The sequence below is a fragment of the Erinaceus europaeus genome, chromosome 10 (genome assembly GCF_950295315.1).
Source record: "Erinaceus europaeus chromosome 10, mEriEur2.1, whole genome shotgun sequence".
NCBI lineage: Eukaryota > Metazoa > Chordata > Mammalia > Eulipotyphla > Erinaceidae > Erinaceus > Erinaceus europaeus.
The window spans coordinates 115992437-116017078 of record NC_080171.1 but is presented as its reverse complement, the minus strand read 5'-3'; the positions used below and the strand labels follow the sequence as shown (position 1 = coordinate 116017078).

At 40.5% G+C, this 24642-nt stretch overlaps 1 protein-coding gene across 7 annotated transcripts in view; it reads left to right on the top strand.

The window, feature by feature from the left end:
* CEP192 (centrosomal protein 192) overlaps nucleotides 1–24642 on the top strand; it is a 105064-nt gene that overhangs the window by 18117 nt on the left and 62305 nt on the right. For 3 of the 7 annotated variants that reach the window (XM_060200621.1, XM_060200625.1, XM_060200622.1), the window contains exons 9-16: nucleotides 1984–2131; nucleotides 3058–3185; nucleotides 7978–8281; nucleotides 9815–9958; nucleotides 12318–12382; nucleotides 14239–14448; nucleotides 18100–18226; nucleotides 19790–19920. In XM_060200621.1, the coding sequence (XP_060056604.1) occupies nucleotides 1984–2131; nucleotides 3058–3185; nucleotides 7978–8281; nucleotides 9815–9958; nucleotides 12318–12382; nucleotides 14239–14448; nucleotides 18100–18226; nucleotides 19790–19920 (1257 nt within the window). The remainder of the gene's footprint in view (nucleotides 1–1983; nucleotides 2132–3057; nucleotides 3186–7977; nucleotides 8282–9814; nucleotides 9959–12317; nucleotides 12383–14238; nucleotides 14449–18099; nucleotides 18227–19789; nucleotides 19921–24642) is intronic. The other 4 variants (XM_060200626.1, XM_060200623.1, XM_060200624.1 and 1 more) reach the window with 3 other exon arrangements.

Here is a 24642-nt window from a genome sequence, read left to right as displayed (position 1 = left end):
TCCATACAAATTAACCATTTGACTCCAGATGGTCTTTATTCTCCCTCTGCCACCCCCCACCCCCGTAGTAAAACAGGATTTTATTTTTCAACATTTTAAGTCACATTGTATTCTACTGTTTAAGCTTTAGGTTTGCATCATGCAAGTCGATGCTGTTTGTTTGTTTATTCATTCATTCATTCATTCATTCATTCATTCATTCATTCATTCATTCATTCATTTATTTATGTGAAAGGGCGAGGCAGGAGAAGGGAACCAGAGCATCACTGGCACACTTAATGCTGAGCATCGAACTTGGGACCTCTTGTTTAAGAGGCCACTGTGCTGCCTCCCAGGCTGCCAAATGCTTGTCTGTATTAAGTTATACATAAAAAATTGAGTTCTGTTCTTTATGTTTTATCATTTATTTTTAAAAGCTTTTATTATTTTACTAATTTATTTTTTTAAAAACATTTTTAAAAAAATTTTATTTATTGATTCATGAGAAGTGACAGAAGAGAGAGAAAGAACCAGACATCACTCTGGTACATGTGCTGCCGGGGATTGAACTCAGGACCTCATGCTTGAGAGTCCAGTGCCTTATCCACTGCGCCACCTCCCGGACCACTATTTTACTAATTTATTGACAAATTTAGTTTACTGACAAATCAATAGGGAAGGGAGAGAAAGAGTGGGAGAGAAGAAGTGAGTTACCTGTATTACTGCTTGACCACTTGTGAAATTTTCTCTTTCACATAGGGATTGGGGGCTTGAACCCAGATCTTTGCATGTTTCAACACCTGTGCTGTAGGGAGTGCATCACTGCCCGGCCCCCTTTACCATATACTAATTAACTGGTTTTTTCCTGTTGACACTTCTGTGTCACCTTTGACTTTCATCATTTTTGATTAAGTGCAATCAAAGATTACACTTGTGGTTGATTGTTAGATTTCGTTTTTTCTTTCTTTCTTTTTTCTTTTTTAAAGATTTTTATCTATTTATGGGAAAGATAGAAAGAACCAGACATCACTTTGGCACATGTGCTGCCGGGGATCAAACTCGGGACCTCATGCTTGAGAGTCCAAAGCTTATCACTGCGCCATCTCCTGGACTGAAGATTTCGTTTTTTCTTTCAGTTTAAGTAGTGCTTTTTTTTTTTTTTTTTTTTTAAACCAGAGCATTGCTTAGCTCTGGCTTATGGTGGTGTGTCTGGGGGGGGGTTTGGGGGGGGAAATTGAACCTTTGAACCTGGGACTTTGGAGCCTCAGTTATGAGAGTCTCTTTGCATAACCATGATTGGATTTACTATAAAATCTAGGCCTGTTTTCATGGATTACTCATAAGAGCTATAGGCCTGATTGATTAAATGAAATATTTGGGCAGATTTTCAGATTAAACATTTTTCTCTTGGGCTCATTCAGACTAAACATAGTTGATGTATACTTTTCATTGTATCATATCAGGAGATATGTAAATAATTTTGTCCCACTGTTGGTGATAATTCTCTGATAATCTTGGGGAAGGTGATGTCAGTCAGATGCTGTATGAAGGTCCCCCCATTAGTAAGTGAATATACGGGATAATACTTGAAGGCCATTTGCACATCCCATTCCTAGCCAGCCATTCACCACTCGAACGGATTTAGTGTCATCGCTGAAGCCTCCCAGAAATAATTACCTTGATGATTACAATGATGATTTTTTCCCCCCAGTTCCTTCTATTTTAATTGCCTTATAGCCTTCTGTAAAAAAAGTATTCTCTGTGATCCGGGAGGTGGCGCAGTGATAAGGCTTTGGACTCTCAAGCATGAGGTCCCGAGTTTGATCCCCAGCAGCACATGTGCCAGAGTGATGGCTGGTTCTTTCTTTCTCCTCCTATATTTCTCATAAATAAATCAAATCTTAAAAAAAAAAAAAAAGCACTCTCCATCTCCCATATTCTCCTCCCTGAAATTACTGTTTTTGGAATTTAAAGATTACTAAAACTGAGATTTTTTTTTCCCAGCAGGTAAATGAAAGTGGTAGCTTAAACTATAAACCTTCATCAGAGAATAACAGCTCTCTGATTTCCCATGGCTCACACTTCTTGAGAAATTCTGAATTGACTCACAAAGAGTCTGAGGAACACCATCCTGTTTGCCTACTTGAGAAAAGTAAGTATTGGCAGATGAGTTCTTTTTTTTAAACTTCCTTCTTTCTTCCTTTCTTTCCTTCTCTCTCACCTTTCTTTTTGTTGTTGCCACTGGGGTTTTCCTGCTCCAGGCTGACTTTTTTAAGATAGAAAGACAGAAATAGATATAGAAAGACAGAGAGAAAGATTCCACAGCACCAAAAGTTCCTTTGGTGTGGTGGTGACCAGGTTGGAATGTGGGCTGTGTGCCTGTGATCAGTCAAGCGCACTGCCCAAGTGAGCTATCTTGCCAGTCCAAAACCTCTGTGGCATTATTTAACATAACCATTTATTCTCTTAAGTCTTCAAACTATTTACAACTTTTCAAAAGCTTCACTTTTTTTAAATGTTTTAATTAGCAAGCAGGGTACAGAGAAAAGATACAAAGAAAAAGACCAGAGAGAGTTAGCTATTCAGCTCTGACTTTATGGTGGTTTGAACCTGGGACCTCAGAGCTTCAGGCATGACAATCTTGGCATTAGGATGATGCTTTTCAACACAGGCCTCAAGGAGAGTTTTAGTTTCTGACCACACTGGTGGTATGAGAAGTTTGTATTCTTTATATTTTATGTTATCCATGACTGTTTTCTGTGCAGACATTGGAGAATTAGAAATAATTTTTTTTTTTTGCCTCCAGGATTATTGCTGGGGCCTGCACCACAAATCCACTGTTCCTGGAGGCTATTTTTTCCCTTTTGTTGCTCTTGTTGTTTTAATTAGAAATGATTTTTATACTGTTGTCTCTTAATGCTGATTGTTTTTCTTTTATCTGTAAACTGCAGTATTCATATATAAATACTGAGTATTAGATGTACATAAAATAATTGAATAGCAGGGTGCTTTTGTGATGTTACATCACTGAATTACTGACATTTGATCTATTGATTTTTTTTTTTTTTCATTTTTCAGGTAAATCAGTTGGTACTGGAGATAGTACAAGGCAGGTAGATGGTGTGTTACCGTTTTGCTCTAGTAGTTGGAGAATTAAAGAGAAAGAAACAGGAAGTTTCAAGGATATGGATTCAGATCATGGCAGGGTAAGTTTTTTTTTTTAATATTTATTCCCTTTTTTTTGCTCTTGTGGTAAGTTTATGTACATTTTCTTTGAAATTTCTGTAAAAAGGAATAGAATTTTTTATATGAAAATCAGACTTTTTTTTGTTTGTTCAAAGCAGCAATTGTTGACTTCTGAAAATAGAGGAAGAAGCATAAGAAATTCCTATTGAGTGTGTGATTCTAAGTATCTCTGCTGTCATTAAAATCACATCGCACAATGCTGTGTATTTCCTTACATTTAACTATTAATTTGCATTTAGATCATCCATTTGGAAAGGTCTTTAGTTCAGTGTCAAGGCAATCAAAAGCATATTGATCAACTTCTGCATTGCTCATTGATGTTTCATCCATCTCTTTCTGCTTGTTAATGGTATGCAGGCCATCATGCCTACACACTGGGTATAATTTCCAATTATTAAATTCTTTGTTCTCCTTTTAAAAGGAATGCATGTCTCAGGATTGTATGATGGTTTAGTAGTTAAAGAGAGCGTGTGCAGATGAGTGTGTGTGCATGTGTATGTGTCCTCACAGTGATCCTTTGAATGTATTCAAGCTGCAGGTTCTGACAGCACTGCTGCTCTAAAGGCATATGCAGCTCAGATGTGAATCCTGTGTATGTGCCCTTTGGGCTGTGTCTCAGGGTTCTTCTTCCCTACTGACTGCCTTCAAAACTAAAGTTGAAGATGCTTACTACTACTACATGCCTACTTTAGTGTCCTCTGTACATGTGTCTTATATAAGATTAATTTTAATAAGATTAATTAGGCTACAGTGGTCTTTTTAGATATATAATATTATGCTTCAAATTGGTGATCTTAGGGGCTGGGGTGGTGTACCTGGTTGAGCACATGCATTACCACAGACAAGGTCCTGTGGTCCTGAATTCAAGCCCCCTAGTTCCCACATATAGGGGGGAAGCAGTATTGCAGGCCTCTCTTCCTGTCTGTTGCCCTCTTCCCTCTCAACTTCTCTCTGTCCTAGCAAATAAAAGAAATAAAATTAAAAGACAGATTAATCCTCCTTAAAGTGCAATCTCATCTGGACTCCTATTAATCTGTTTTTCTCTTACGTATCTATTTTAGAAATGAATGTTCCTACTTTTTTCCTCTTCTTTCTTCTCCCATAACCCATATTATTGTCAGGTATAAAGCTTGGTTATTCTTCAGTAACTAGCAATTTGTTGGAATTCCGATTATAGTGGTTGTAATGTGTGTGTGACCCAGGTTTGAGCCCAGTCCCTACTTGATTGAAGGAAACTCCATTGCTGTGACCTCTTTGATTCTCTGTTTCTATTTAAAAACTAATATAGTACAAAGTCTAGTTCCCTAGCCAGAATAAGTGGTCAGCACTGATTTAATTTTCCTCCTAAGATAATCTTGTAAATGTGCAATCATATGTATAGTTATCTGAGAGTTATAATTTTAATATATTTAATAGATATAGTCCTTAATAAAACAAAAAACAAACAAGCAAACAAAAAAACCAGAGGCAGCAAATCAGGAAGGTAAAGGAAGACAGCATCTATTGATTGTAATTTTGCCAAAATGATATAGTTCATAAATTAAAAAAAAAATTATTATCTTTATTTATTGGATAGAGACAGTCAGAAATCGAGGGGGAAGGGGGTGATAGAGAGGGAGAGAGGCAGAGAAACACCTGCAGCCCTGTTTCAGCATTTGCAAAGCTTTCCCCCTGCAGGTGGGGATTGGGGGCTTGAACCTGGGTCCTTGTGCATTCTAACGTGTGCTCAACCAGGTGCGCTACCACCCGGCCCCGATAGTTCATAAATTTTATAAACACACAACCATTTATTTTTTAATAATATTTTAAAATCTATTTTATTTATTAATTGGAAAGAGACAGAAATTGAGAGAGGAGGGGGAGGTAGAGAAGAGAGACAGAGAGACACCTGCAGTACTGTTTCACTACTTGAGAAGTTTTCCCCCTGCAGGTGGGAGCCATTTAATTTTGGATTAAGGACCTTGTTTATTACTATTATAGTTATTATGGTACAGTAATAATTTTTCTAGCATGTGTCTCATTAAATAAATGTATTTTCTTTTGCCATGGAGTACTCACAGCTTGCCAATATCTTGCTTAGGTCATTTCAATAGGAAGTATTCTTGAGCAACTTCTCAGAGATGGGTTACAGAGCTTGGTGTTGTATTTCATTAAAAAATAATCTCTGGGAGTCCGGCGGTAGCACAGCGGGTTAAGCACACGTGGCACCAAGCACAAGGACCAGCATAAGACCAGCATAATGGCTCGAGCCCCCGGCACTCCACCTGCAGGGGAGTCACTTCATAGGCAGTGAAGCAGGTCTGCAGGTGTCTGTCTTTCTCTCCCCCTCTCTGTCTTCCCCTCCCCCTCCATTTCTCTCTGTCCTATCCAACAACGGCGACATCATCAACAACAATAACTGCAACAATAAAACATTAAGGGCAGGAGTCGGGTGGTAGTACAGCGGGTTAAGAGCACGTGGCGCAAAGCGCAAGGACCGGCATTAGGATCCGGGTTTGAGCCCCAGGCTCCCCACCTGTAGGGGAGTCGCTTCACAGGCGGTGAAGCAGGTCTGCAGGTGTCTATCTTTCTCTCCCCCTCTCTGTCTTCCTCTCCTCTCTCCATTTCTGTCCTATCCGACAATGACTGCAATAATAACTACAACAATAATAAAAAAAACCAAGGACAACAAAAGGAAATAAATGAATAAATATAAAACAATTCAAAAAAAAATCAAGGACAACAAAAGGTAATAAATAAATATTAAAAAAATAATCTCTGTGAAACAGTAGGGAAATAAATACTTGGTTAACTATAAAATAATGTGGAATCCTGGCTATTGACTCTCATAGTAACTACAGAAGGATGTCCACGTGGGTGACAGTGGCTCCATCTTCACATGATCTTTTGCTCCCTGTCCTTTGAAATTTTTCTCTTATTAAAAAAAAAAAAAAGAAAATTGTTTTTTTGTGGGGCTGGGGAGTAGTGTGCCCATTAGGGCCACACATGATTATGTATAAGGACCTGGATTCAGTTCTCCTCTGCTGACCTACATGGTGAAAACAGTGCTGCGAGAATGTCTCCTCTGTTTCTCTATCTTTATCTCACAGCTTCTATAAAAATAGAAGCTTCTAGGAATGGTAAAGTCATTGTGCAAGTAGTGAGCCCTAGCAAAAAAAAACACAACAACATAGATTAAAGTGTAATATATATCTTTACATTGGATTGTTGGGAAAGTCATGACATTTTTCTTTTTTTTTTTTTTTAATATTCCCTTTTGTTGCTCTTGTTTTCTTGTTGTAGTTATTGTTATTGATGTCATCGTTGTTGGATAGGACAGAGAAATGGAGAGAGGAGGGGAACACAGAGATGAGGAGAAAAAGATAGACACCTGCAGACCTGCTTCACCACCTGTGAAGCAACTCCTTTGCAGGTGGGGAACCAGGGGTTCGAACTGGGATCCTTGCGCTTTGTATGCTTATAGCCCGCTGCCTACCACCCGACTCCCGTCATGACATTTTTCTATGCAAAAAATGTGTCATGACTTTCCAACAGCCTAGTATATGGAGATGTCCATCTCACCTGACAGAGCACATACTTCTCCATGCAGGTTTGATATTTCAGCATCACATGAGGGCTCTTTGCACAGAGGAACTTAGGAAGGGTTGGTGCTCTTCTTTCTCTACCCTTCTCTCTCTCTCTCCCTTTTTTTTAAAAAAGAATTTATTTATTTATTCATGAGAAATATAGAGAAAGAACCAGACATCGCTCTGGTACATGTGCTGCTGGGGATTGAACTCGGGACCTCATGGTTGAGAATCCAATGCTTTATCCACTGTGCTACCTCCCAGGCCACCTCTCTCTCTCTCTCTTTTTTTTAAGAACCTTATACAATTTTTTTAAATATTTATTTTATTTATTTATTCCCTTTTGTTGCCCGTGTTGTTTTATTGTTGTAGTTATTATTATTGTTGTTGTCGTTGTTGGATAGGACAGAGAGAAATGGAGAGAGGAGGGGAAGACAGAGAGGGGGAGAGAAAGACAGACACCTGCAGACCTGCTTCACTGCCTGTGAAGCGACTCCCTTGTAGGTGGGGAGCCGGGGTTCGAACCGGGATCCTTATGCCGGTCCTTGTGCTTTGTGCCACCTGCGCTTAACCCACTGTGCTACAGCCCGACTCCCGACTCTCTCTCTCTTTTTAACCAGAGTATTGCTCAGCTTTGATTTACAGGTAGAGCTGGAGATTGAACCTGGGACTTTGGAGACTCAGGCATAAGAGTCTCTTTGCATAACCATTATGCTGTCTACCCCCTGCCTTCTGTCCCCCTGCCTTCTGTCCTTCTCTCTTGCTCTGTCTCTCCTCTTTCTCTCAGTACAGAAGAAGGAACAACAACAACAAAAAGAGTTGGCAGTAGTGGAATTGCACATCAGAAACTGAAGCCCTAACAGAGCACTGGTAGCAAAAGAAAAAAAAAAGATAGAGTAATATCTGCGTTTTTAAGAGCTGTTATGTTCATATTGCTATTGCTGTCATGTTAATTATTTTATGAGACTGGTCAAGTTAGTGGGCTGAACATTCAAAGACTAGTGACTATAAAAGCTAAACTGGTATTTATTTCTAAGATCTTGTAATATATTGAACTCATGTTTGTTCTTTGAATCTGTTGATGTATGCTTGTCATGAACACATGAATTTTGGTTTAGATAAGTTGCTTATCATTGGCTTGTGGAAGTCCAGAAGAACACAGTGAATTTTTTTTTTTTTTCCTTAGGAAAGCACAAGAGAAGTTTTGAGGAGGACGACGACAATGAGGGATTTTGCCTCGATGGATCCTTCAAAGCTGGAGGCAGGATGTCATCAGAATAAGCACTTGGCATCTGATCCAAAGATGGCTCTGACTATGGATAGAAGTGTAGACACTGACACTTGTGAAGTGTCCATTCAAGGAAATGTGGACTCGGCATCTTTGAAAACTGTCAGTGATAATGGAGTGAATTCCACTGACGCTCACCAGTCACCAACTAGTATAAAGCGAATATGTGAATGTTATGAGTCCACTGAAAAGAGTAAAGACCGTAAGTAGGCTTAAGAAAAAAGGTTCAGTGGACTGGGTGGTAGTGTCCCAGGTTAAACGTGTAAACCACAGTGCCCAAGGACCCAGGTTCAAGCCTCCCTCCCTTCTCCCTGTGCTTATCTGCAGGGCGAAAGCTTCACAAATGGTCCAGTAGTGCTGCAGGTGCCTCTCTCTCTCCCCCACCCTCTCCTCCCTCCCCTCCTTCTTTCCTCTATCTCTCTCAGTTTCTCTCTTATCTAAAATAAATAATTTAATAAGTTACAGATGTATAATTTCATACATTTTGATGTTCATGTAAGTAGTATGCACTTCTGAATGGAGTACATAAATGCCTAAACTTAACTGTTAACACATTGAAGGGTGGGGCCAGAGAAATGGACAGTGGTTACGCAAAAGACTTTCATGCCTGAGGCTCTAAGTTCCCAGCTTCATCCTTGGCACCACCACAAGCAAGAGCTGAGCTATGGTAACAAGTAAAAAAACAAAATAAGGGAGCTGGGCAGTGGTACAGTGGTTTAAGCTCACATGGCGTGAAGCACAAGGACCTGCATAAGGATCCCAGTTTGAGCCTGCAGCTCCCCACCTGTGGGGGGAAGCAGGCTGCAGGTGTCTATCTTTCTCTCCCCCTCTGTCTTCTCCTCGCTCGATTTCTCTCTGTCCTATTCAACAATAACCAATAACAACAACAAGGGCACCAAAAATGGGGGAAAAATGGCCTCCAGGAGCAGTGGATTCATAGTGCTGGAACCGAGCCCTAGCAATAAGCCTGGAAGCAAAATAATAATAATATAAAATATTGAAGTGACATAAGGATTAAAAGTGATATTCAGAAATTAGTGGAAATGTATCTTTCTAGGGGCCAGATGGTGACACACCTGGTTAAGCACTCATAATACAGTGCACAAGGAACCAGGTTCAAGCCCCTGGACCCCAACTGCAGAGGGAAAGCTTCATGAGTGGTGAAGCAGGGCTGCAGGTGTCTCTCTGTCTCTTTACCTCTCTATCTCCCCTTTTCCTCTCAGTATCCAATAATAAATAAATGCAGACATAAAAAAGAGAGAGAAAAAAAACCACCTTTCTAAGCTTGCTTTTCTTTCACCCTTATTCATTGTAGACTTAATTTTGACCAAAACTGTCATGTCTACCATCAAAGAGATAACTTCATTTGAGAGAAAAACATTTTCTGTTACAATCTTTTGGGTAGAATTTTGGTACTATTGTTAACTGAAAGAAGTCAGATAAATATAATTATTTAAGGGGCCGGGTGGTGGCGCACCTGGTTGCGTACGTATTATAATGTGCAAGGACCCAGGTTTGAGCCCCTGGTCCCCACCTGCAGGGGGAAAGTTTTGCAAGTAGTGAAGCAGGGCTGCAGGTGTCTCTCTATCTCTCACCCTCTCTATCACCCTCTTGATTTCTGGCTGTCTCTATCCAATAAATAAAGATAATAAAAAAATAAAATTAAGACTATCGTTATCTTTTTTTTTTGGTAGCATGTGTCATTGGATGTTTTTTTGTGTTTTGTTTTTCTAAGAAACAGATCATCCACAAAGTGTGGTCTATCAAAACGAAGAAGGCAGATGGGTCACTGACCTCGCCTATTATACGTCATTTAATGAAGAACAAGATTTGAACGTGTCTCTGACTGGTGAGATGAATGAAGACTTTCGATCTGGTTGTAAGTATATTGACATCCACTTTTTTCTACCATTGTCGTTGTTACTAATGCTGTTTAGGGATTATTCTATATTTTCTGACCACATTCAGTCCCTTTTGGAATATATAATATTTAGCTCTTATTTTTCAGGAGCAAAGGCTTGACTTAGCTAATCATTTTAGAATTTCTTTCTGTCCTGTCAAATAAAATAGAAGAAAAATAGGTCCTTGGAAGCAGTTGATTCATAGTGTCGGCACTGAGCCCGAGCGACAGCCCTGGTGGCAATAGAATTATATAGTTAAAATTAAATAATAATTTTTTCAAAAAAGGTACCAAAAGAAGGTATATAACTGCTGTCTGTACTGGATATTTCCTAAATGTCTAAAAAGTGAAGTAGAGATCAGACAGTTTTCTACCTTTCAAAAAACTGCCAGTTAAGACTATAGAGGGGGGTCTGGGGGTAACACACTGGTTTAAGCACACATGGCACAAAGCGCTAGGACTGCTGTAAGGATCCCTGTTTGAGCCCTCTGACTCCCCACCTTCAGGGGCATGGCTTTACAAGCTGTGAAGCAGGTGTACAGGCGGTGTCTTTCTCTCCCCCCTCTTCTTTCCGTCCTCTCTCGATTTCTCTTTGTCTTATCCAACAACAATAGCAATAACAAGAGCAACAAGGACAAAAATTTCACATAGGTGGTTTTGGGGATAGTGGGTTTTTAAATATTTATTTATTTATTTACTTTCCCTTTTGTTGCCCTTGTTGTTTTTTGTTGTTGTTGTAGTTATTGTTGTTGTTGTTGTTGTTATTGATGTCATTGTTGGATAGGACAGAAAGAAATGAAGAGAGGAGAGGAAAACAGAGGGGGAGAGAAAGACAGACACCTGCTGACCTGCTTCACCTCCTGTGAAGTGACTCTCTGCAGGTGGGGAGCCAGGGGCTCGAACTGGGATTCCTACACTGGTCTTTGCGCTTTGTGGCAGGTGCACTTAACCCCCTGTGCTACTGCCTGACTCCCTTGGGATAGTTTTATTTTTGTTTTTAATAGTGATTTAATAATGATTAACAAGATTATAAGGTAACAGAGCCCTCTGGTCATCTTCCCCTAATATTTACCCTTCTGAGATTATGAACCCAAAATCTTTATGGGGTGCAGAAGGTTGAAGGTCTGTAATTGGTTCTCCAATGGACATGGGTGTTGACAGGTTGACTCATCCCACCCCCCTCAGCCTGTTTCTATCTTTCTTTTTTTTTTTTTTTTAATATTTTTTATTATCTTTATTTACTTATTGGATAGAGACAGCCAGAAATCAAGAGGGAAGGGGGTGATAGAGAGGGAGAGAGACAAGGAGACACCTGTAGCCCTGCTTCACCACTTGCAAAGCATTCCCCCTGCAGGTGGGGACCAGGGGTTCAAACCTGGGTCCTTGAGCACTGTAACATGTGCGCTCAACCAGGTGCACCACCACCCAGCCCCTTTCTATCTTTCCTTAGTGAGGTAAGCCTCTGGAGAGGTGAGGTTCCCGGATACCTGGGTGAGGTCATCTGCCCGGGGAGTTTAGGATAAAGTTTTAGTAGCATTTGCAACTTAGTGGCTGAAAGGCAGTAAGATATAAAGCAGGACCAAATGTTTAATAAACAGGGACCAAAAAGTAGGAATAGAACAGATGAGAATAGGGATTTTAGTGTGGATAGAAGATAGGGAGTCATAACAACAACAACAATAATAACTACAACAATAAAAAGACAACAAGGGCAACAAAAGGGAAAATAAATAAAGTTAAAAAAAAAAAAAGAAGATAGTCTATTTTGGTTATGGCGGGGTTTCCTAGGAGATTGATTTCTCTTTCTAAAATGGGACCTTCCTAGCTAACTCTTCATGACAAATTTATAGAATAGCTTGCTAGTCTGTTGGTTCCAGATCAAATGCCACAGATTGCAATAAAGTTATCTCAGGTGTGTAAAACTCTTCAGACCCAAAGCCAGTATGAATGTTTTCAAAATAGGGTGGGGGTAGATAGTATCATGGTTATAGTCAAAGGGACTGTCATGCCTGAGACTCCAAAGTCCCAGGTTCAGTGCCTGGCATCACCATAAACCAGAGCTGAGCAGAGCTCTGGGGGGAAAAATGAGTATTTTCAAAATACAAAACTTATATTGCAGTAAAACCCCTGTAGTAAGTTAGGACGTTTGTAGCTGATTAAATCAATCATCTGGGGCCTCCCATTGTTTGACAGCCGTAGACTTAATGTAGGGAGATGTAATACAGATGAGGGTTCAGTCAGTCTCCAGCATTTCATTTTTTAAACTTGTTAAGTTTTATATGCTAGTATTTCATTTGGTTTCGTGCAGTATAATTATTTGAGCTTATTCCTTCTTAAGCTGAAGCTTTGGATTTGATTGCACAAGATGAAGAAGAATTTAATAAAGAACACCGATTTATACAGGTTTGTAATTCAGTGGCTTTACTGGCATTACCCACAGTTGAAATGTTTTCCTGTATTAGTTAGCTTTATAGTGTTCAATTATTGCTGATTAGCTTTATAGTTGGTGCAAAGTTATATCTTGTTTTTCTCATGCTTGGACAATTTCTACTTTTTTTCTTTACATTCTAAATTATTCATTGAAAATTACTGTTATACTGAAAAACTTTTATTCATTTGGAATGGCTATAAGAGGTCTTAGAGATGATAGCTATGTTTTAAAATGAAGCAATTACTTGGTTTGGTTTGGTTTGGTTTGGTTTGGTTTGGTTTGGTTTGGTTTGGTTTGGTTTGGTTTGGCTTGGTTTGATCACAACCTCATAGGCAGTGCTGGAGATGACACCTAGGCCGTACATAACTAGGCATGCACTTGGCCACTGAGCCATATCTCTGGTCCTGTTTTCATGTTTTTATAGAGAGAAGGCTGTTATTTCTTTTGCTTCTTAATTTTTGCTTGGTTGTTATCACTGGGGCACAGTGCCTGCAGGTTGAGTCCACCATTTCTAGTGGCTGGCTTCCCTCCCTCCCTTCCTTCCTTCCTTCCTTCCTCCCTCCCTTCCTTCCTCCCTTCCTTCCTTCCTTTCTTTTTCTTTCTTTCTTTTTTTTTTCTTTCTCTCTCTTTCCTTCCATTTCCTCTCTCCCATTCTTCCTTCCTTTCTCTGTTTCTTTGTAGATGTGAGAGACCGAGAGGAGAGCCAGCTTTTAGCACTGCTCCATTGTTGGTGAAGGCTGCCCTCTGCAGATGGAGTCTCAGAGCTCAAACCTACCACATGGCCTGAGTACTCTTATCATTTATAATATTCGACTTTGGTTTTATCTTCCCTGTTTTTATGGAGTAACAGAGATTATGCTAAACTTTTGAGATGAAAAGCATTCCCTCTACTACTAAACGACTCCTCTAGTACTTTGCTGTTTGTTTTTATGGAAGATATGCTCCTTCCTAAAGATTTGCATTAAGTGTGGAGTTGTACCCCTCCTACCCTATGGGTTTGTTAATTTATCCTTTCTTAAATAAAAAATAAATTATAAAAAAAATGCAGTTTTTGATTAGGCCATATACTGCAATACACATCACAGCTTAATTATTTTGAAATGCACTGCTCTTCTGTACTTCACTATTTGTATTAGCTTCTTAAGTTTAAATTTGTCTAAAAATTTGCCCAAATTTTAGACAAATTTACTTAAAATTAAAAAAAATTAAATATTTATTTGATAGAGACAGCCAGGAATTGAGAGAAAGGGGACAGAGAGAGGGAGAGCGTGAGAGAGACACGTTACAGCCTTGCTTCCCCACTCACAAAGCTGGCCCCCTACAAGTGGGGACCGGGGGCTTAAACCCAGGTCCTTGAGCTCTGTAACGTGCACTCAATCAGGTGCGCCACCACTAGGCCCCCCAGTATTTTTAAACTTTTATTTTTTATTTTCCTTTTTGTTGCCCTTTTTTATTGTAGTTATTATTATTGTTATGTTGTTCGTTGTTGGGTAGGACAGAGAGAAATGGAGAGAGGAGGGAAAGACAGAGGGGGAGAGAGAGACAGACACCTGCAGACTTGCTTCACTGCCTGTGAAGCGACTCCCCTGTAGGTGGGGAGCTGGGAATTCGAACTGGGATCCTTACGCAGGTCCTTGCGCTTTGTGCCACGTGCGCTTAACCCACTGCACTACCGCCCGACTCCCAGTATTTTAAAACTTTATATATATATATATACATATATATATATATATATATATATATATATATATATATATATATATATATATATATGAACAGAAAGCTTATCTGGGGAATTAAAGTGAAACAATAACTTTTCTTTTTATAGGAAGAAAACATAGATGCTCAGAATATTTCTGGTGCATTAGGAGACACATCCTGGGGAACTTCAGTCAATTACAGTATGTTGAGGAAATCACTCAGCACATCCGATTTGGACAAAGATGATGCCAGTTACTTCCGTCTATCTTTAGGAGAGTTTTTTGCTCAAAGATCTGAAGCTCTTGGTTGTCTTGGTGGTGGCCATAATGTGAAAAGAGTAAGTGTGATAAGTGCCACCATGATTAAAATCACCATCTATGTAGTTTGAGTGCTACAATGGTACAACTAAACATGATTAGCTTTAAAACAGAATGGGGGGGCGGGCGGTAACGCAGCGGGTTAAGCACACATGCCACAAAGCGCAGGGACCGGCATAAGAATCCTGGTTTGAGCCCCCAGTTCCCCACCTGCAGGGGGGTCGTTTCATGGGCAGTGAAGCAGGTCTGCAGGTGTCTGTCTTTCTCTCCCCCTCTCTGTCTTCCCCTCCTCTCTCCATTTCTCTCTGTTCTATCCAACAATGACAGCAATAACAACAATAACAACAATGACAAACAAAAAGGGAAAGGTGGTCTCGAGGAGCACCAAGTGGATTTGTAGTGCAGGCACCGAGCCCCAGCAGTAACCCTGGAGGCAAAAATAAAATAAAATAAAATAAAATAATAATAATAAACGGAATTAGGGACTTGACAGAATAGTAGTAAAAAAAATAGTGACTTCTAGTTATCTAGACCCCCAACTCTAGTTCTTTTTTTATGCTTTAAAAAATTTATTTATTTATTATTTTTTATTATTATTATTATTTGCCTCCAGGGTCATTGCTGGGCTCGGTGCCTGCACCATGAACCCACTGCTCCCGGAGGCCGTTTATTCCCCTTTTGTTGCCCTAGTTGTTCCATCATCGTTGTGGTTATTATTATTGTTGTTGTCGTTGTTGGATAGGACAGAGGGAAATGGAGAGAGGAGGGGAAGACAGAGAGGGGGAGAGGAAGACGGACACCTGCAGACCTGCTTCACCGCCTGTGAAGCGACTCCCCTGCAGGTGGGGAGCCGGGGGCTCGAACCAGGATCCTTACACCGCTCCTTGTGCTTCACGCCATGTGTGCTTAACCCACTGGGCTACTGCCCGACCCCCCCCCCCCCCGCTGTGTTTTGACTAGTTCTATACCTATGACAATTTAACTCTGTGTCTTAGTTTCCAACTTCTAAAGTGGGGTTACTATTTCCTAAGTTTTTTTTTTTTTTTTTTAGAATTAAATGTGATGGTACATATAAAACATTCACTACCAGGGGCCAGGCAGTGGTCGAACACACACATTATAGTGTGCAAGACCCGGGTTCAAGACCTCACTCCCCACCTTCATGGGGGAAAGCTTCATGAGTGGTGAAACAGGGCAGCAAGTGTCTCTCTGTCTCTTTTCCTCTCTGTTTCCCCTCTCAGTTTCTCTATCTCTATCCAATAATAAATAAATAAATACACTTAAAAAAAAATTCACTACCAAGCCCGACCTGTCCACACATTCAATACTTGCATGTTGCTGTGGTTGTTGTCCTATTATCAATTGATAGGAAGATTTTAAAGAATTTAAATAGAGAAGGACCAGGTCATGAAGGGTTTTGTAAGTTATGTTTCTCTCAGGGGAAAATGCCTAGGGGCAGGGAAAAGCTTTGTCTTACACCCTTATTCCAAGTGTGACTGTATGCTGCCATATATGTTGGAAATCCAAGTGTGACTGTATGCTGCCATATAAGTCGGCAGTTTCTGAGGCTTAGGAAATGAGAAGAGATGCAGTGAAGACCTGGCGTTAGAGTTATGCAGAAAGAGATCAATCCAAGGATTAAAAAATCTTGGGGCATAGATGTCCTTACTGACAAATTCCATTTTAGGGTGTTAGAAGTGTTTGTTAAAACCCAACTTACTAAGAGTTTAGTTTAAGATAATAGCTGTCATGTTAAGAGTCACAGTAGTTTAACAAGATATACATTTGAAACGAACATGGATTCTATCTGTGCGGTTAATTGAAAAATGAAAACGGGCTGGGTGGTAGTGCTGCAGGTTAAGTGCACGTGGCCTAAAGCGCGAGGACCCCAGCTTCTGACCTGCAGGGGGCTTCACAGGCACTGAAGCGGGTCTGCAGGTGTCTGTCTTTTTCTCCCCATCCCTGTCTTCCCCTCCTCTCTCGATTTCTCTGTCCTATCCAACACCAACAGCAATAACGACAACAACAACAGCAACAAAATGGGAAAAATGGCCTCCAGGAGCAGTGGATTTGTAGTGCAGGCACTGAGCCCCAGCAGTAACTCTAAAGGCAAAAAACAAACAAACAAAAAAACAGGCTGGTGAAGTAGTTCTCTTGGGTAGCATGCTGTTTTGTCTTGTGCACAACTCAGATTTGAGTCTAGCCCCCGCTTCATTGAAGGAAACAGTGCTGTAGTCTCTCACACTTTTTGTTTCTCTTCAAGAATCTTTTTGTGACCCTGGAGGTGGCAGAGTTGTTGATGTCTTACACTCTTTAAGTGTGAAGTCCGTAGTTCATTTCTTGGCATTGCATATGCCAGAATGATGCTCTGGTTTGGGTCTCTCTCTCTCTGTCTCTCCCCCCACTTCTTCTCTCCTTCCTCTCTCCATCTCAAGTTGATAAGTAAATCTTTTTTTTTACATTTTAAAAATTATCTTTATTTATTTATTGAAGACAGTCAGAAATCAAGACAGAAAGGGGTGAGAGGGAGAGAGACAGAGAGACACCTGCAGCCCTGCTTCACCACTCACAAAGCTTTCCCCCTGCAGGTGGAGAGCTGGGGCTCGTTGTAATGCGCACTCAACTAGGCACGCCACCACCCGACCCCAATACATTTTTTTAAAAAAAAGTGAAAAAGTATATATTGATTTCTTTATAGGAGACTTAATGGTTTACAGTCGACAGGAAAATGTGTAACATCTCTCAGTTTTCCACATATTAGTTTACCCTCACTAGGCCCTTCCCTGCCGTCATGTTCCAGCACCTGAACCCTCCCTCCCACCCCAGAGGCTTTTACTTTGGTGGAGCACACCAAGAATACAAATATTTCAGAGAGGCGGTTTTACTTTTTCTCCTTTGGGTTCTCCGTGAAATTTTTGGTATCATGAGAGAAGTTGAAGAGTAACTGAGTCCCTTGCTAAACAAATGAACAGTGCACCGCATCATCAACAGTAGGCCTGTTATTCATAATCGCTGTTTTGGCATTCAGATTAATGGTAGGATGTTCCTAGTGAAGATCTGTAAAAAGTTGACTACATTTAGGGAGCATACAATGTAGGTCTTCTCTTTCAAAAAATGTGAAAAAGTTGAAATTTCCCCTTTCTTGCTTAAAGATCAGACACCTTTCGGAAAAATTTCATTCAAGTCGGTTGTAATAATATATCTTATCTTAATGCAGAGTTTCAAGTATGTATTTTTCTATAAAATAAAGTATCCTTATCATGTGGGTTCCAGAAAGAGAACATTGTATCTTTTTTCCTCATTGATAGGTCACTGATGAGCAGCACGTGACACATGTCAGGTACTCCATAGTTACCGAAGAGATAGTATGTTTCTCCTTGTTTTGTTTTATAATCTGGATTTATTAGTAAGGGCAACTTACGTGATAGTACTAGTCGTGAAGATTTAAGATAGCTGGCTCTAGGTAATAGCTTTTGATGTTTGTCTCTGAAAGTTTGGGCTGTGAATGTTCATCTCTTAGTCCTCTGATGTTGACTAGAAAGAACAGAATTCATTTCTTGCAGTTTTTCTTTTCCTTTTTTTTTTTTTTTTTTAGCTAATTTACCAATGTTAAGACATTGTAGAATTTCTTGAATTTCTACAAATAAATAATTGACATGTTTATTTTGTAGCCATCGTTTGGTTATTTTATTACATCACCAGAGAGGAGAGAACCCATCGCTTTACTAACAAAATCTGATGTGTCAGGAAGTAATTTGGAAAAAGAAACGACTCATCTTAACTGCGATCAATTTTCAGGTAATGGCTTAAATAAAAGAATTTTGAGCAACTATTTACACTTGGAAATTAGTAGTTACTTATACATTATTCTATTAATGGAAATTGGTGCATCACTTTGAATTTTTTCAGTGTTACAGACTTGACCTATATAAGCCCACATTGTCATTTCAGTCATCAGTGGCAATGGGGCGGCCAAGTTCACCTGAGTCCTTTGTGAAAATGAGGGTCACCACGTAGCTAGCCTGGCTGGAGCACTGCTTTGTTGTCCGTGACCGTGGTTCAAACCTGGCTGCTTCTACATTCGAAGGAAGCATTATGGTTTCTTTCCCCTCCGTCTCTGTCTTGTTCTTTCTATATGAAAAGCTCAACCTAGAGTGAAGCCCCAGAGATGACAAGAGCAGAAATGAAAAGTTAATACAACGACTTTCTTGGTCAAGATTTAATTATTGAACGACTATGTTTTACTAGTACCGTGTCTGGTGGTGTCTGTACAAACTTGGATGAGATGCACCCCCTTCATTCCTTTAAAGGCCTATAGGGAGGTAGGAGTTAAGAGACAGTATCTATAGTTAGTTGATTTTCTTAGTATAAAGAAGTACTCACGGGAGTCGGGCGGTAGTGCAGCAGGCTTAAGAGCAGGTGGCGCAAAGCGCAAGGACTAGCTTAAGGATCCGGGTTTGAGCCCCCGCCTCCCCACCTGGAGGGGAGTCGCTTCACAGGCAGTGAAGCAGGTCTGCAGGTGTCTATCTTTCTCTCCCCCTCTCTGTCTTCCCCTCCTCTCTCCATTTCTTTCTGTCCTATCCAACAATGACGGCATCAGTAACAATAACAATAATAACTACAACAACAATAAAAAACAAGGGCAACAAAAGTGAATAAATATTTTAAAATTATTTTGTTTTTAATGCATATTAGAAAATGAGGGTCTTTTTTTACTGACTAATTCTATCGTACATTAAAACTTAATTGGGGGCTGGGTTGTGGCACACCCAGTAGAGTGCATATGTTACAAGAAGCAAGGACCCAGCCCAGGTTCAATTCCTGATTCCCACCTCCAGGTGGAGAACTTTACGTGTGGTGAAGCAGTGCTGCAGGCGTCTCTCTTTCTCCTCTATCTCCCCCGTCCCTTTCAATTTCTCTCCGTCTCTGCCCAATAACTTAATAAAATATTTTCAAGGTGTATTATAAGGGCAGTATCAAAACTGCCTGGCGTGTGTGGTGCTGGGGCTCATGCAAGCCCTGTGCTCTGCCAGTTGAGCCATTTCCCCAGCCACAGAAGTGCTCACTTTAAAATCCAGTTTATTGTGTGTTTGTGAAATACTTAAAGCTGAAAAGCTTAAATGTCAGTGTTTTCAAGTGAGAGATTAAAATCCATAGTTTCCTTCAAGGTTTAGAGTCAGATTAACAGTGCCGTGGACCTTTATCTTAGTGACTATACAGTTAAACCATTTTTTGTGATGACTAGCACATGGGGTCCAAAGACTTCTTCCTTGGCAGTTAATCATGAGTGGTCCTTGCTTCCTACATTGTTTCTGTAAGATCATGTGTAGATACAGGCTGAATATTGTTCATTCCCTATAGGAGACGTAAATGAACAATCCAAGACACAAGTAAGTGAAGGCTCAGTTACACTTCAGGCTGAAGAGCTGGGGAGTATTTCACAAGTAGATGAAAGTGATGTGACATTAACTCCCAAAAAAGACCAAAGAAAGGTAAACTTTCGAGGAAAAGTTGGTGCCATACTGTCGTGATTCTTGCATATGATTATGATAACATTACACATGAAAATATGTACAGTTTTTTTCCTGACTTGATTCTTATTGCAAGGGTCTGTTAAATTTTCTAAAATGATTTTTCAGTGTGTAACAGGTCTGCAAAATAGCTTATAAAAATAAGTGATTTATTGAAATTACAATGTGTATGATCATGTATGTCCCAGGTCAGAAAAGAGAACACTGCTGACAGTTCAGAAGCCATTATCTTGCCCCTCAGATTATGTCCTCCTACCAGACTTCAACACTATTACTTTACCCCTTTAAAAATGTGTTACGGGAGTCGGGCGGTAGCACAGCGGGTTAAGCACGTGTGGTGCGAAGCGCAAGGACCGGCTTAAGAATCCTGGTTGGAGCCCCCAGCTCCCCACCTGCAGGGGAGTAGCTTCACAGGCGGTGAAGCAGATCTGCAGGTGTCTGTCTTTCTCTCCCCCTCTCGCTCTCCCCTTCCTCTCTCCATTTCTCTCTGTCCATCTAACAGTGGCAACATCAATAACAACAATAACTACAACAATTAAAAAAACAAGGGCAACAAAAGGGAAAAATAAATATTAAAAAATTAAAAAAAACTTGTTATACGAGTAATCATATATAAGATGTTCCGATTTTTTTCCATGTTCATTTGCTAGATACAGGTATGTTCTTTGTATAATAGAAGCTTATTTTGACTATTGTCTAGTGTTCTGTTTTATAACTATTCTGAAGTTGACACATTTATTCCACTGTTGATTTGGAGTCCAATGTCTATTTATTCTGTCCATATGGCACTTAAATGTAATTTTATAAAAAGTCTTTGTAGAATAAGGTTTCACTTGTATTTTTCTTAACTTTAGAGCTGTTCAAAAAATATATATATTTATTTATTATTGCATAGAAACAAAGAAATTGAGCGGAGAGGAGAGATAGAGAGGGAAAGAGATATACATCTGCAACCTTGCTTCATCATTTGTGAAGCTTTCCCCCTGCAGGTGGGGACCAGGGGCTTGAACTGGATCCTTGTGCACTGTAATGTATCGTGTGCACTTAACCAGGTGCACCACTGCCAGGCCCCGGAACTTTTTGGTTTTGTATAGATTTTAGTTTATTTGTTCTTTGTAAGTATTCTAAACTTTTATTGATCTATTATTTTTAATTAGATACAACAGAGAGAAATTGAGAGGGAGAAAGAAAAAGAGGTACCCGCAGCACTGCTTCACCATTCATAAAGTTCCCCTCTTGCAGGTGGAAATCCAGGGCTTAAATCCAGCTCATTGCACATGGGAACATGTACACTCAACCAGGTGCACCACTTTTTAGCCCCTTATTTATATTTTTTAAAGATGTATTCACTTGGTTTTTTTTGTTTTTTTCTCTTGCCTCCAGGGTTATTGCTGGGGCTTGGTGCCTACACCACGAATCCACTGCTTCTGGAGGCCATTTTTCCCCTTTTGTTGCCCTTGTTACCCTTATTGTTGTCATTATTATTATTGTTGTTGTTGGATAGGACAGAGAAATCAAGAGAGGAGGGGAAACAGAAAGGGAGAGAGAAAGAGAGACACCTGCAGACCTGCTTCACTGCCTGTGAAGCAACCCTCCTGCAGGTGGGGAGCCAGGGGCTTGAACTAGGTTCCTTATGTCGGTCTATCCACTTCGCGCCATGTGCGCTTAACCCACTACGCTACCGCCCAGCTGCCCGAATTCACTTGTTTTAATCAGAGAAAGATCAGAGTGTTGCTCTGCTCCGGCATACGGTCGTGCCAGAGATTGAGCCTGGAATCCCTGAGCCTCAGGCGTGAAGGAAAGTTTGTTGTGCTACTTTTGTGCTGTCTTCCCAGCTCTATACAGATTTTTTTAAATTTCTTTATTGGGGGACTAATGTTTTTACAGTCGACAGTAAAGACAATAGTTTGTACATGTGTAATCTATACAGATTTTAAAATCACATTGGCTTCTTCCACAAATGCACCAACCAGCTATACTTTTGAACTTTTAATTGGAGTTGCACTTAATAGTAAAGTCGACATCTTTTTTTTTTTTTTTTTTTTCCTATTTGTTTTTACTCTGGTCGGTGAGGATACAGATCTCTAATGTGTAATTCTTTATTTTTTTATATTTATTTATTCCGTTTCATTGCCCTTGTTGTTTTATTGTTGTAGTCATTATTATTATTGATGTCATAATTGTTGTTGGATAGGACAGAGAGAAATAGAAAGAGGAGGGGAAGACAGAGAGGGGGAGAGAAAGACACCTGCAGACCTGTTTCACCACTTGTGAAGTGACTCCCCTGCAGGTGGGGAGCTGGGGGCTTGAACCGGGATCGTTAAGTCGGTCCTTGCGCTTTGGGCCATGTGCGCTTAACCCGCTGTGCTACCACCCGACTCCCTAATGTGTAATTCTTACACTTCTACAATTACTCTAAAATTTTTTTTTAAGTATTTTATTTATTTTTTATTTTTGAGAGAGATGCAGAGAAAGACAGAGAAATACCAGAGCACTGCACAACTCTGGCTTATTGTGGTGTGGGGGACTGAACCGAGATTTCGGAGCCCCAGGCACAAGAGTCTCTTTGCATTACCAGTATGCTATCTACCCCCACCCCATTATTCTAAATTTAGCGCCTCTCTCTCTCTCTCTCTCTCTCTCTCGCATGTTTTCTTTCTTTCTCACTAGGACTTCTTGCCTGCATAATTCCACTGTTTCTGTCAGATTCTTTTTTTCCTGTTAAATTTTCAGATACAGACTGAGAGGGAGAAAAATGGGGAAAGAGGAGAGAGAGGCCATAGCACCACTCCACCATTCATGATCCTCCCCCTGCTACTCCTGTTTAGTTTAGGGGGCTTGAGCTCAGATCCCTGTGCGTGGGAAAGTGGGCGCTGTGCCAGGTGAGCTATCTCCTGGCCTCAAACTGACATCTTGATACTGAATTCCCAGATACTTAGAGATCTGGATTCATGTAGACCTTGATTTCTCTTTGCTTTTCATTTTTTGGTGAGACACGTTTGTAAATTGTTGGATTTCATTTTAGCATTATCTTCTTCGTTACCGTTTGCCGCTGAACAGAAATACATGATTGATATGTACCTGTCTTATTCTGAAGACTTTTGTTGTTATCTTTTGCATATCTGTTTCTGTAGGATATTGTGCATATTCTCCTGGAACGTTTTGTGTCAGTCATTGACAAAAGCAGTAAACTTTGGGGCCAGGTGTTGGCTCCCCTGGATGGGTGCATCTGTCACAATGCACAGGGCCCTGTTCAGGCCTGAAGGTGCACATGTACAGGGAGCAAAGCTTCACATGTAGCTAAACAGTGCTGCGGGTCTCTTTCTCTATCTTCCTCTTCCTTCTCGATTTCCCTCTTATCAAATGAAGTACTAAAAAGAAGAGATTTGGGGGGGCCAGGTGGTGGCCCACTGGTTGAGCACATGTGAGAGAATGTACAAGGAGGCAGGCTTGAACCCCCAGTCCCCACCTGCTCAGGGAAAGTTTTGTGAATGGTGACATAGTGCTGCAAGTGTCTCTCTGTCTCTCTCCTTCTCTGTCACCCTCTTCCCTCTTGATTTTTGACTGTCTGTATCCAATAAACAAAGATAATTTAAAAGAAGAGATTTTTAAAAAAAACAATAGGCAAATTTTATAGAAGCTGTAAGTTATTTGAGGTTGCAGGAGGTGAAATCTTTGTTTTTAAGACTGAGCTTTAAACATTTTTTTAAAAAATAATCTTTGTTGGTTAGAGACAGCAAGGAATGGAGAGGGTAGGGGAGATAGAGGATAGTGACAGAGAGACACCTGCAGCCCTGCTTTACCACTTGGCAAAGCTTTCGCCCTGCAGGTGGGGACCATGGGCTCAAACCTGGGTCCTTGCACATGGTAACAGGTGTGTTCAACCAGCTGTACCACCACCCAGTCCCTCCAGGAGGTAAAATCTTGCAGTCAGGGTTTATGTTTGCTTCTGACCAAGAGTGAGCAGCAACATTAACTTTGTCAGATCACTGTGATTCATCAAATGGAATTGAGCCGATTGGAAAGGCGCCTCATACTACTGAGGACAGTTTCGGTTTGCCTTTTCCTTTCCCCTTGTGCTCTCATCCTAAAGTATGGATGTTTATCATGGTTGCCTGCCGTTGTGGACACGACCTCCCATCTCTAGTGAACTTGGAACTCAGTTTTTAATGCCCAGGTTCCACAAGAACTGCTTTGTTTAACTGCTTCTCAAAATCTTACCCACTGTCTCTTCTTAAAACAAGATTCCTGGGTAAACCCTCTTTGCTACTTGGGTCACCTCTCTGGGATCCTTTCTTTTGTATCTTGGTCTCAGTATTTCACTGCTTTCTTAAATTCCCCCAAAACTCCAAAATATGCTTTTGGACATGCTATTCAGTTCTAATTGCTCCAAACAAGAAGTTGGTTTACATTACTTAGTCTGCTATTGGTGAAAGTAGAAGTCTTAAGTTGCATTTTTAAGAATCACTTTTTTGGGAGCTGGGTGGTAGCGCAGCTGGTTAAGTGCAGGTGGCTCAAAGCACAAGGACCGGTGGAAGAATCTTGGTTCGAGCCCCTGGCTCCCCACCTGCGGGGGAGTCGCTTCACAGGCGGTGAAGCAGGTCTGCAGGTGTCTATCTTTCTCTCACCCTCTCTCTCTCCCCTCCTCTCTCCATTTCTCTCTGTCCTATCCAACAACAACAG